The 12,098-nt window shown below is 45.0% G+C and overlaps 1 protein-coding gene across 8 annotated transcripts in view; it reads left to right on the top strand.

The window, feature by feature from the left end:
- KDM2B (lysine demethylase 2B) overlaps nucleotides 1–12,098 on the top strand; it is a 1,129,854-nt gene that overhangs the window by 1,056,210 nt on the left and 61,546 nt on the right. For all 8 annotated transcript variants that reach the window (XM_078667529.1, XM_078667528.1, XM_078667527.1 and 5 more), the window contains one exon: nucleotides 2,744–2,962. In XM_078667529.1, coding sequence (XP_078523655.1) covers nucleotides 2,744–2,962 — 219 coding nt within the window. The remainder of the gene's footprint in view (nucleotides 1–2,743; nucleotides 2,963–12,098) is intronic.

Raw genomic sequence — 12,098 nt, 5'->3', positions numbered from 1 at the left:
CCAAGTTTGGTGGACGGATACTTTGCCCGTACAGTCCTCCAGGACTTCCTGGTATTATCTTGGTTAGCAGACTCTCCTCCGGGTTGGTATTTACTGGGGTATCTATTCTAAGGTAAGGAATCTACATCTAATAGTAGTCTTTCAGATGAACAAGTTACTTACCTCCGATAACGATGTATCTGGTAGAGACATATATTAGTTGTAGATTCCTACCGCCCCACCCATTCTCCCTGCTCTGCGGACTGATTTCTATGGATAGGCACGCCCCTACAAGTTCCTCAGTTTTGACGCCCCAGTGGTCGGTGTCTTTAATGGCTCTGTGCTTCTGGCGTGGAAAGTCCTATTAAGAACTGACGTCTGCGTGCATGGGTAGCGTCCTGCGACGTCATCCTGCCGTCCACAATGATGTATACGGAGCCGTTCGTCACCACCCAACGACGCACAGGGGTACTGCTGAAGAAAAATCTCCAAATCCAGACTGACTCCTGGGGGAAATTCTAAGGTAAGGAATCTACAACTAATATATGTCTCTATCAGTTACATCGTTACCAAAGGTAAGTAACATGTTCTTCAGTTTGGAGACCAGGAAGACTTTCGGAAGTTGTGCAAAAGTCAGCCCCCATCGGAAACGTGTTAAAAAAAAAATAAATTATTCACTCCACACTGTTGGCTTCTTAAAATACTACACACAGTGGCATGATTTTGTTTAATACCATTAATAAGAAATCCCGCTCTTCCAGCCCCTACACTCTTTTTATTGATACATAATATAAAATCTGGAGAACAAAAGGTCACAATCGGATGCACGTTTCTTCTTTTGCACTCATAAAAATCAATTTTGCTTTCGTAATGTTGGGTAATATATACGCTTATGTCACCACAAGGGCGATGTATTTCAGTGCACTGTCTTCGTGTCCGGCAGAGGCATACATTCAGTATTTAACAATAACGTTGGCAGCATGTAGTAGGAAACTGGGGTGGGTATGCCCCACCGCCGACAGTGGAGGTGTATTACCTGCTTTCTATACCTTAAGGGCTGAGACCACATTGTAGTGAGGAACAGTGCAGACAGGGCTCCCATAATTAATTCAATGAGGGCCTGTTTGGAAGGGGCTGCTAATCACTTGTGTTTCCTGGGCACTGTAGGTTTGGTATATTGGACATGTGATGGTAAGACTGCCGTTTCTGTTGCTTGGGCGGGGAGTCTCTGGGCAGATCCTTCCTTTGTGTGCCTAGTTGCTGTTGCAGAAGTGCTGAATGACAGCCAGATGCAACATTCTGTGCTTCATTGTGCTTAGGTTGTGAGGGCTCCATATTGGAGGAAGCCTACTACTACCTATCCTGAGAAGCATTACTAAAGACCAACTCACTAAAAAATAATTTGTTCTCTTTCATCCTGCCCTGATTGGAAAGGGAAGGAGCATCTCTAGCACAGGCATTTAAAAAGCAACATTCCTGATTTGGTGATATCCGCCATCAAATTTTACAGGAAAATTAACCTGGTGGTGGAGGCCAGAAACACCACCCATCTTTACGTGTGGGTAGCCTACTTCCCATGTAGGCACGCCCTTCAGCCCCCTATATTCTGAAGAGGATGCTAACCTCTGTAGCATTGTAGAGGGCCAGATGTCCTCATTACCATTATTATGTGGTGGTGGTCAGAAACACCACCCATCTCTACGTGGAGTAGCCTACTTTCCATGTAGGCAACCCCCTTCATACCCCCTATATTCTGAAGAGGACTCTAACCTCTGTAGAGGGACAGATGTCCTCAATGCTATTATGCGTAGCATGCAAATCTATAATGGATGTGAAGCTGCACAGACATTGTTATTGTCAAGTTGTTGGCTTATCTCGCACCAACCAAAACGATAGCCACTTGGAAATGCTGCTGTTTTTAAGTGGTTCATTTGAAAACTTTTCATTACTGATGGTTCCACCTGTTATTTAATATGGAAAATGAATACTCTGTCTAAACTGATATAGAAATACTTACTCTGGAGCCTTCTGCCTATTTGTCAAACTATTTATTTAAGAAAGTTCCTTCTAGATGTGTTAGAACGTAGGTAAGCTGATGGAGCAAAACCCCTGTGTTTACTAGCAATGCATGACCGTGCTAACATATTATTGTGTAGTTAAAGAAAAGCATGTTCCTTTTGTACAGGAAACATTACACTCTGAAACACGATCATTTTATATTACTTCTGCATGTGCACACAAAATATAATGCTAGCTATTTGCTGCTAAATGAATTAAATGGAAATCCGAAACTGAAGAGGTTCTCCTGGCAAAGGTGAAAAAAATATTTCTCCCCTGTTCAATAAAAATACCAACAAGGTTGACATCTCCTTTAACTCCTTCAGTGCGGCGGCTATTCCGCCGCAGCGCTAAGGGGGAGGCGGGGCCATGCGGCGCTCCCGTACTGGTGACAGAACCGCTCCGTCGCGGCCCTCGGGCGAGCTGTGCTTGTGACGGAACGGTTCTGTCACGGCCCCGCCCGCTCTTTAGAACGTCAGCGCAGGTGCGAAATTCGGCCGTGACGGAACCGTTCCGTCACCAGCACAGCCCAACCGAGGCTCGTGACGGAACGGTTCCGTCACGAGCATGGGAGGGGTTAAAAAAAAGTTGTTTTATTTAAGAACAGTAGTCCAGCCCTTCACATCTTCAGAGCTTGAAAATTTGTTGATTGTAATGTGTTGCATCAGGAGTAAATATTCCGTGTTTGCTGTGCCATGTCTTTCAGGTCAAATTGACAACAGGAGTAAATTACGCAACATTGTTGATCTGCGCTTGGCGGGTCTGGACATAACAGATGCATCACTTCTGTTGGTGATTCGACATATGCCTCTACTTTCCAAACTAGACCTAAGTTACTGTAACCATCTGACTGATCATTCTGTCAACCTTCTTACTGCTGCAGGGACTTCTACCCGTGATTCCTTATCGGACATAAACCTTTCAGGTAAGTCTACAATGTATGATAAGATTCTTGACAGGCCTACAGATTTTTTATTTCCATGGAGGCCTTACCGTATGCTGGTACGCTCAACTCCTGGACTATGGGTCGGTGTTTAATAGACTTATTACACTTCTGGTGCAAAATGTTGTCCGTCAGTGATTCCAGTGCAGCTTATTGATCACTGCAGTTAGATTGCCCCTTAACCAGTTTTGAGGAGTTTTCCAGATTATTTAGTGCCCGCTTTGTTTGATAATGACTTTTCAAAGTTTTTAATTCCATGTTCATTTTTTTGCTCATGCTAGAGAGAATCTTTCTTCCAGCTTAACAATGTACAAAAAAGGGTAAGAGGGTGTGATTTAACAGAAAGTTAACAATGTGATCAATTGGTTGGGGATGAGCAGTTGGCACTAGTGTGGTGCTTAGTCGCTATACCTGGATGCATTTTGGATATGCCTTTTAAAGGATACCACCTAATTGGTAAAGAAGCTGATTGTACCTTATAACCTTTTAAGGAAACCGACTGGTCCCGCTGTGGCATCACAGATCTAGAATCACTCTTCGAGGAGGGTCAGTTGAAACCGCTGGACCGCCTGGTCGCAGAATCCGGGCTCCCCCCAGGCCAATTCCTCAGGTATAGGCAACTGCTCGACGGATACCGACCCCATTTCAATCTCCAAAATGGCGAGCCAGACACGCATCCAGTAATACATACTATCCTACATATGGGGGTGGGTCGCCACCTGGTCACATGGCTATACAAATCCATCCGGGAACTCTCATACACCCCCCTGACGACTCTACGTACCGCTTGGGAAGAGGACATAGGCCGTGCTCTGCACGACTCGGAGTGGACTAAAGCTCTTGAGGCCCCTAAACGCGTCTCTAGGAACGCCCGCTTCAAAAATATTCAATATTACATTTTACATAGGGCATATCTCACCCCAGCGCGATTGCAGAAGTTCTACCCCTCCACGCCATTCTTGTGCCCCAGATGCTGTTCCCCAGCTGCGAACTTCCGTCACATGTTTTGGGACTGTCCCGATCTCCAATCTTTCTGGCGGGAGGTGCACGATACACTACTGGAACTCACGGGTCTCACTACACTAGCCACCTGGGAGTCCAGTGCATTAGGCATCTTCCACATCTCTAAGCGTGAACCGGTGCATAGGCGCTTCGTGTCTTTAGCGCTCCTACTAGCCAATAGATGTATAACCATGCGCTGGCGATCCCCAGAGGGTCCTCCCATAGCACAATGGAAAGGGGCGGTTAGCAAATGGGCGGCAGCGGAGGAAGACGCTTTAAGGGAAGAAGAAGCCAAGGGCGCGCGCAAACTTCCCATCTCCATGGAATGGGCCATGCTCCTTCACAGATTCCGCCAGTCCACGCAAGCTGGAGACTCGCCTGACCCTTCCCCTCCCCCCACCCGAGAAGACCGGTAGTTTTGGCCTGCAGTGAGCCACCCCGGAGTCGGACCCAGATAACCCCCCGCGTCCTAGGCACCCTCTCGCATGTCCGGCCGGCCATGGGTTTCTCCTCCCCCTCAACACCCGCCGCCATTATCTCCCTACTTAGACCCTGCTAGCGCCTACATGCTTCCCTCCCACAGTTCCGTTACCCCCCTGTTCACTGGTAACGCTGTTATGTGCACAGTACAGATCCAGATTCGGCGCAGTTACGGCATGAAAGTACCCATCTGATTTTATTCATCGCCCCTATGGCGATACCGTCCCATCACCTCTCAGCCTGCAGGAGCCTTTACATGATTATAATGCACTGATTCACTGAAGTCATGTTTATGTGTACCAGTTCTATATAGCAAGAAAACGTTGCACACATAGCTGTTCGTGGCTGAATGTTGAGGCCACGTCGGCAGATTGTCTATTCTGTACTGAAATACTTTACTGCAACAATAAAAACAAATTTAAATAAATAACCTTTTAAGGAAAGTTGAGCGGCAGCACGTTCTTGGCGCATCTAAACCTCTGACAGACAGATTGCCCATCAGTTTCAGCCTTCCTGACGTTACTCCACAGGACTGGTGTAACGAAAATACCAGGCCCCTCTGCCCCTGCTGTAGTCACCCTAGCCCTTCTGTTGCCTGGGACAGGGACCAGGAAGGCAATACGCAGGTCGGCAGGGCTATCAATTTTCCTAGTGTCTGTCCCCTACAGCATCAGCAGCTTAACTACTAAAGTTTGCCATTAGTAGCACACCGCCTCTCTGAGGGAGGCATAATCCAACACTTTCTCCCAGGGTAGCAATCCATTACATCCGACTGATGGGCACTTTATATTGTAACACAGAGCTATGCCCTTCCATTACTTTCTGAACCACTGCAGATTCCTCCCACATCTGATTGGCTGTCAGAGGAGCGCCTATTTATCTTACTGCAAGAGGTGCAAACTCTGCTATCCAAAGGGACCATCAATATGGTTCCGGACTTGGATACCTGGACAAGTTGATACTTACGCTATTTCATTGTAAAGAACACACTTTTTCCCTGATTTTTAGATCTTCCCCTCTGAATATCTTCCTACAAAAGTACAGACTCAAAAGGCTCACACAGGTCCAGGTTCAATCCGCGCTGGATCCGCGTGCCTTGATGGATGTCTTGGATTTGCAGGGTGTCTAGTTCCACTTCTCTGTCCTGCAGTCCCATGGACGCACCTGAGTTTTCACTTTGATTTCACAGCAAAATTGATTTGGCCTTGTTTTTTTTCTTTTCCAAAAATGTTGATCTTTGTTTTACTCTCATTTATGACCAATTAATTACGCTGGTTGTAAATATATTTAAAAAAACACGTTTCCAGGTAAAGGATAAATGTTACACAGCTGGTAAATGTGAGCCAGTATATCTCCGAGCTACCAGGACATACGTACAGTTATTCAACGCCTTGATTTTTTCCATCTGGGCCTTCTCAGAAAGGCGCGTAAATGTGTTCTCTCTTCCTGCCTTTCGTTGGCATGATTGTTTATGGCCCTAATTTTAAAAGCCCTTTCATAGATTGTTTGGATATTCTATGGTTTGCTCAAATATATCTTTTTTTTGACTGGAGGATGACTTTTTCACTTTTGGGGTTTGAAACACCATCAGCGCTTCTTGCACTTGGGAAGGGATTAAAACTCGCAATTTTGCATTTTCATTTATGGGCTACTCAAAAAGCTCTTTGTTCCATTTCCATTGTCTGTTTACCCATAACACATTATGTATTGTCTAAAGTGGTTTTGTTGTGTGATAAGTTGAGCTTCAGGGCTTTATGCATCCATCGTTTGTCTTGTTTATGTTGTGTCTAAGTATGCTTAAAATAATAATTTGCTATATTTTTTTTAATATTTTTGTGGGCACTCTATTGTTATTTTTGTGGTATCTTTCACATTTATTGACTGTGTAATAGTTACCCTTTACCTTAAACAGCTGTTGTTTATATAGATTTCATTGCCCCTGGTTCTGGGTCAGTCAGGCTGCCAGTTGTGATTTACCGGTTGTTAATATTTAGCACAGTTTGTGCATGATGTTGATCTACCATTGTTCGGTCGAGAATGACCAAGTCGTCTGCATATTGTAGCATTGTGACTTCACAGATTTCTATCCTGGAAAGGAGCAACCTGGCAGTTAGCAGGCCTTTTTTAGTATCCACAGTGTAAAGGTTAAAAAGTAGGGGTGACAGAACGCATCCCTATTTAGGCCTGTATTTATGTTGATACTTTCGGCTACATTATGGCGGTTTCAAATCTTGATTCTCACCGCATTATTAGTGCATTACAAGGCTATGGCCCGCTGTAGTGCTGGAAGGCTACCCCACTTTGTAACTTTTGCCCATAAAATGTGATGGACAACCGAGTCAAATGCACTCTGTAATCAATTAGACCGCATACACATGTCGATTATGGGTGTAGTAGACCTGTGGTCTAAATATACCAGTTTTTCACCATTGCTCCAATATTTTAAAAAAATGAAGCAATCACTTTTGCTCCTACAGACTCTTTATATTTTGATATATGCAGAACAGCAGTATTCCGTTATCCATTGGCGAATATTATTGTCTTAGGTTTTCATTCCTTTTTATGGGTATGTAATCGGTAAATAAGATACTGAAACTGCAGTTAGGCCTAAACCCCGTTTGGTTAAATGGAATTAAGTTTTTCTCTTCCGTCCTGTTCTCTAGTTCTCCCAGTAAGATTGCGGCATAGGTTTTGGCTTCTATGTCCAGTAGGGCGATTCAGCAATAGTTAGCAGGATTGCTTTTTCCCCTTTCTTGAAAAATGTGATGTCAAATACACACTTTCCAAGACTCCAGTACTTGAGCCTGCTGGAATGCGGCTTTGTGTATTGAGCAGAGGAAGTTAAGCCATTAGCCAGTCTCTGTTCTGTAAACTGCTCCAGGTATTCCATTTGGGCCAGAGCTTGATAAGTTCCAATTAACTTGATTATGGGGAGAATGTTTTGTATTGTCAATGGATTATAAACAATGTACTGGAAATTTGTGTTCCTAGGTGGTTGACTTGTTAAGGGGTGCGATCCTTTCTATGGCCTTTAATCCGTCGCAACAAGTTAAGGACAATTGGGCTGTGATCCGGAGGTTTCTGCCTTGATCCTAGATCTCAGTGAAAGCAGCTCTGAGGCTTCATGGCCTGGTAACCTCATGCATCCTGCTTGCCCACTTAACCAGGGGGCTTATAATAGCTTCTCTGTGGGATCTGAAGTCTGTTTGGGCTGAGCACTAAAGAAACCTGTTTGGATCATCTAGGATTCAAATGAGACTGCACAAGATCTGCTATGGTGACTGCTCAACTGCAACCTGACCAGTGGCATGCCCCTTTTCCTACTCAGTACAGAGTTGATGGTAGTGACGAGCGCATCACTACTGTGTTGGAGAGGTGGAAATCAGAAAACTTGTCTGCCTCCACATCAGTTACCTTGAGTTGCAGGCGATTCACTTCGTGTTGCAGGCCATCCTGCCAACCCTCAAATAGGGCAGACTAGTGCAGATTCTTCCAGACAACACCACCGCCATGTGGTAGAGAGGGAAGCAGGGCACAGTGGGGTCCTGTGCCAGAATGCTCTGCACCTCTGGAACTGGCTTAAGCATCAGGGCTTATTCCTGATCTTACACCACCAGGGAATATCTTTAAATACCAGGTGGGCAAGCTCATCTGACGACCCCCAGCGGATCAGGAATAGCTGTTAGACCCAAATGTGGTGAAGGGTATATTTCAGCAATGGAAAGAACCCTAGCTCGATCTCTTTGGCACCGCCGAGAACACGCAGTGTCACCACTTTAGTGCACTTTCATTCCCAAGAAGGCTCTTCTTTGTAGATGCATTCTGTATAGAGTTTAGAACAGCACACCAGTATGCCTACCCATCACATCCTCTCCCTAAGTTCTGAAGATTAGATGCGACCAAACCCAAGGCTCTGGATTGGGTGAGGAGAGTGTGTTCTAGGCCTGAGCATCTGTCCTCCAGTCAGGCTGCCTTTTTTGAAGGATCTTCTGTCGCAGCTGTATCTTGCAACCATGCACGGAGAATGTGCAACTGCCATTGATCTCTTTTGATCTCTCTTCCAAAGTTATTGATCTTATCCTGGCCGCAAGGTGCCCTTCCAGGAAATCAGCGTCTGCTGGGAAATGTTTTTGGCTTGGTGCGATACCTGTAAGTAAGATATGTTTTAGGGCAAAATGTTGGGTGTCTTGTTTGTTTTGTCTTTGGCCCAAAAATGACTTGTAGTGGGCACTGTTAAAGATAAGTTGTCGACCCTCTTAGCCTTTTTATGCTCGCCAAACCAGCCATTATTGTTCAAATCACCTGCGAGTTTCAGGTGCTCTTGGTCCAGCATCCTTATAGCACCCTTTATCCCGACAAACTATTATTAAGAACTTTAGCTACATTACTGCAGTAGTTAGGGACGTCTTTTCATGTGACATGCCATTAGTCTTTCAAGATTTTATTCCAAGGATCATCGGGTGGACGATCCGCTCCTGCTAGGGTTCTCCATGGCAAAGCAGTGCAAGAGTGTGCCACCGATGGATAGTCTTCGGTTTTAACCGCATGCGCGCTAGCGGTTTTCCCGCTGTGCACTGCGTTTTTTTTAAAGCCCGTTACATGACGAGCTCAGCTCGTCATGAGCGCCGAAGTGGTTAAGATCTGCTATGCATTGGCTAAAAGCAACCTCAATAAGGTCTGAGGGCTCATTCCACCAGAGCTAAGCTGCTGCTGCTACTTCTTCGGCATGTAGTGCCTGTCCTGGATACTTAAAGGCTATTTGAGCATCATTGCACACATTCACAAAGCACTATTGCTATGACAGTCAAGTCTGTCGGGAAGGGCATTTTTCCCATTCGGTCCTGCATGACTTTTTGATCTGAGCCATTTCACAGACCTACCACATTGGTAGGCACTGCTTTGGTATGTATTCACAAGGTAAGGAACTTGCGTTTAGAAGCATCAATCAGAGGAACAAGTTACCTTCAGTAACTCTTTCCCAGTGGCTACTCTAACTACAGATTCCTCACTATCCCTCCTACCTCTCTGTTCTGTTGAGTGGACTCCATTTAAAAAGTTCTCAATTTAGGAATCTGCACACTGCTGCTTCCAATCTACTGATGGGCTCTGTGACTGAGGACCCCGAGAAACTTCCGAAAGAAACTGTCAGCATGCATGGGCGGCTCTTATATGCAGCTACACTCCTCCCTTCCAGAATGGAACAAAGTCTGTAAAGAGGCGCACAGTGCCACCTATCGGCACGCAGGAGCACTGCTTTTTGATTTTCTGGATCTAGTTTGGCACCTGTAGATATTCACGAACTGAGGAATCTGCGATTAGATTAGCCACTAAAAAGAGCATTGCCAAAGGCCAGCAACTTGATATTATTGGTCCTTTTGACCTATGTGTGTTTACTGGACTAACCATCCTTGGTTAAGAAATTGCACAGGTGATTTAAAGGTTTTGCACATACATTCCCTACCAGACCATTTGTGATGCCACAGTGAGGCCTTAATTTGATCCCAACATTTATGTGAACTTGAAGCTGCTGCACAGCTGCTAGTTGAGTCATATGACGTTGGACTGTCTTCCTCATCATGATCACAAAAAGTCATCATGTGAGTGTGCTCTAGGCCTGTTTCAGTTCAACCATCCTACATCTTTGTGAAGACAAACTGGTTCTGAGGACCAGGATGGCCTACTTACCTAAAGTAGTGACTCCTTTTCACATTTGGCATTCTATCACCCACCCAGAGGTTTTTGCCTACCACATTATTTGCCCACCTTACCCCATTAAAGAGGAGGGGAGACTCCATTGGTTGGTCCCTGGAAGCTTTAAACTTTTACATTGATTGCACCAAAGACCATTGGGTGGTCGATCTGCTTTTTCTGGGGCAATGAAAGGTAAGACAAGAGGACTCTGTCAAAGTGGATAGTCCATTGCAGTAAGATGTGATATACATGTGCCAAAAAGCAGCCTCCGGAAGTTCCATTCCACCATTGCGTTGGCACCCAGAGTTCCGGTCCTTGACATCTGTCCAGTCACGACGTAGGCATCTGTGCATACGTTTATGAAACACTACTGCCTTGACGGCAATGTCCAGTGGTAAGGGCATTTCGCCCATTGGCCCTGCAGGACTTTATGGTCCACTCCTCAGACCCTCAACATTAGGAGTGAGAGTTATTGCTTTGATATCTATTCTAAATGTAAGAAATCTGCGGTTAGAAGTATCCATCAGAAAAAAAGTTAGTTACCCTCAGTTACTCTTTCCAGTGCATACTGTAGCTAATTGCTGACTCTTCACTGCCCTCCATCCTCCCGGTCGTGGGGAGTGGTCTAGACTTAGCATCTAAAATGTTACTAAATTTGACATCTGCACACATAAGCTCTGATTGTTTTCTGCTCCATGTCTGAGGGTTTTGAAAGGACCACGTAAGAAACTGAGGTGAGCGTTCACAGGTGTTGCTTGTATGCGGTTCTGCGCTGTCACTTTTGGGGTAGGACGTGGCCAACACAGAGTCACAAAGCACCACCTAACTGTGTGCTGGAGCACTGCTGTGTACTGTGTCTGGATCAGTCTTGTGCTTGGGAAATATTCTAAAGGTGAGGAATCTGCAGTCAGATATAATGGCCAGCAGAAAGAGGGCTACCGAAGTTAATCAATTTGTTCTTCTAAGCTGAATCTTAACACACAGCAGCAAATTGGAAACCTGCACAGTGTTGTGGTTGTGGTAAGGGGGGGGGGGGTGTGATAGCTTTGAGTATATTGTATGACTTTGGCATATTCCTCGTCTCAGTGGCCTTTTAGAGATTGTGTGTGGAATGTCCGATTTACAAATAAATATTTTCAAAGGAGGTGAAAGAATATGTGGGGTACCACTCTCCATACCAGACCTACTGGATATAGCCAAGATGGTAGGTTCCTAATTGGTTTGAATTAATGAATGGCGAGACACTTCTGCACAGAAAGGATCCAAAATTGCATTGTTTGCTTTCTTGCTGGTGATAGCCCCTGGTGAGTTGAATGGGCAGAGGGAAGTTAATAAGGTTTTTGTATGTAGCATCTGTGCTTGAAAAACAAATTGAAGGTCTATATAATCTCTTCAGTCTACTCAGAACTTCTGCTCTGCCTTTCACCAGCTCGTAATGTTAAGAGTGTGGCATAGATGTTAATTTATCTAGCTCCTATGATGTTACAGGTCCTGCCTCTTACGATGAAAGACCAAACTTCGAAGCTGCCTTAATGGACATTTACTCTGATAGTAAGAGGCCTTTGAGAGTTAAAGCAGAATCTTCCCTGGAGAAGTTCAAATAATTCTTCCTACGACATGCTTGCTGGAACCAGGCTCCCAAGCCAAGCAATTCCACCAACATCGTCACTATCTCAGCTTCTCCAGGGGCCTGATCTCCTGGTAGCAGCAACATTCCCAATTAGAACAACCCTACAACAATTAAACTGACACTTTTAGGGAGAGGTGAACCTAATGGATGTTAACAATAGCAGCAGCATCTCTTGTCCCACCCCACAAATTTCTCTAGATTTGTTATTCGGTCAACAATTGGTCACCACTGGGTAGTTATAGTTAGGTCTGCATTTCTATAGGAAGTACCTATTTTGGTTTGCTAAGATCTTTAGTGCCGTTTGAGGAACATTTC

The sequence above is a fragment of the Lissotriton helveticus genome, chromosome 11, assembly GCF_964261635.1.
Source record: "Lissotriton helveticus chromosome 11, aLisHel1.1, whole genome shotgun sequence".
Classification (NCBI taxonomy): Eukaryota; Metazoa; Chordata; class Amphibia; order Caudata; family Salamandridae; genus Lissotriton; species Lissotriton helveticus.
The sequence above is the reverse complement of the archived record's forward strand: the minus strand, read 5'-3'. Positions and strand labels throughout refer to the sequence as shown.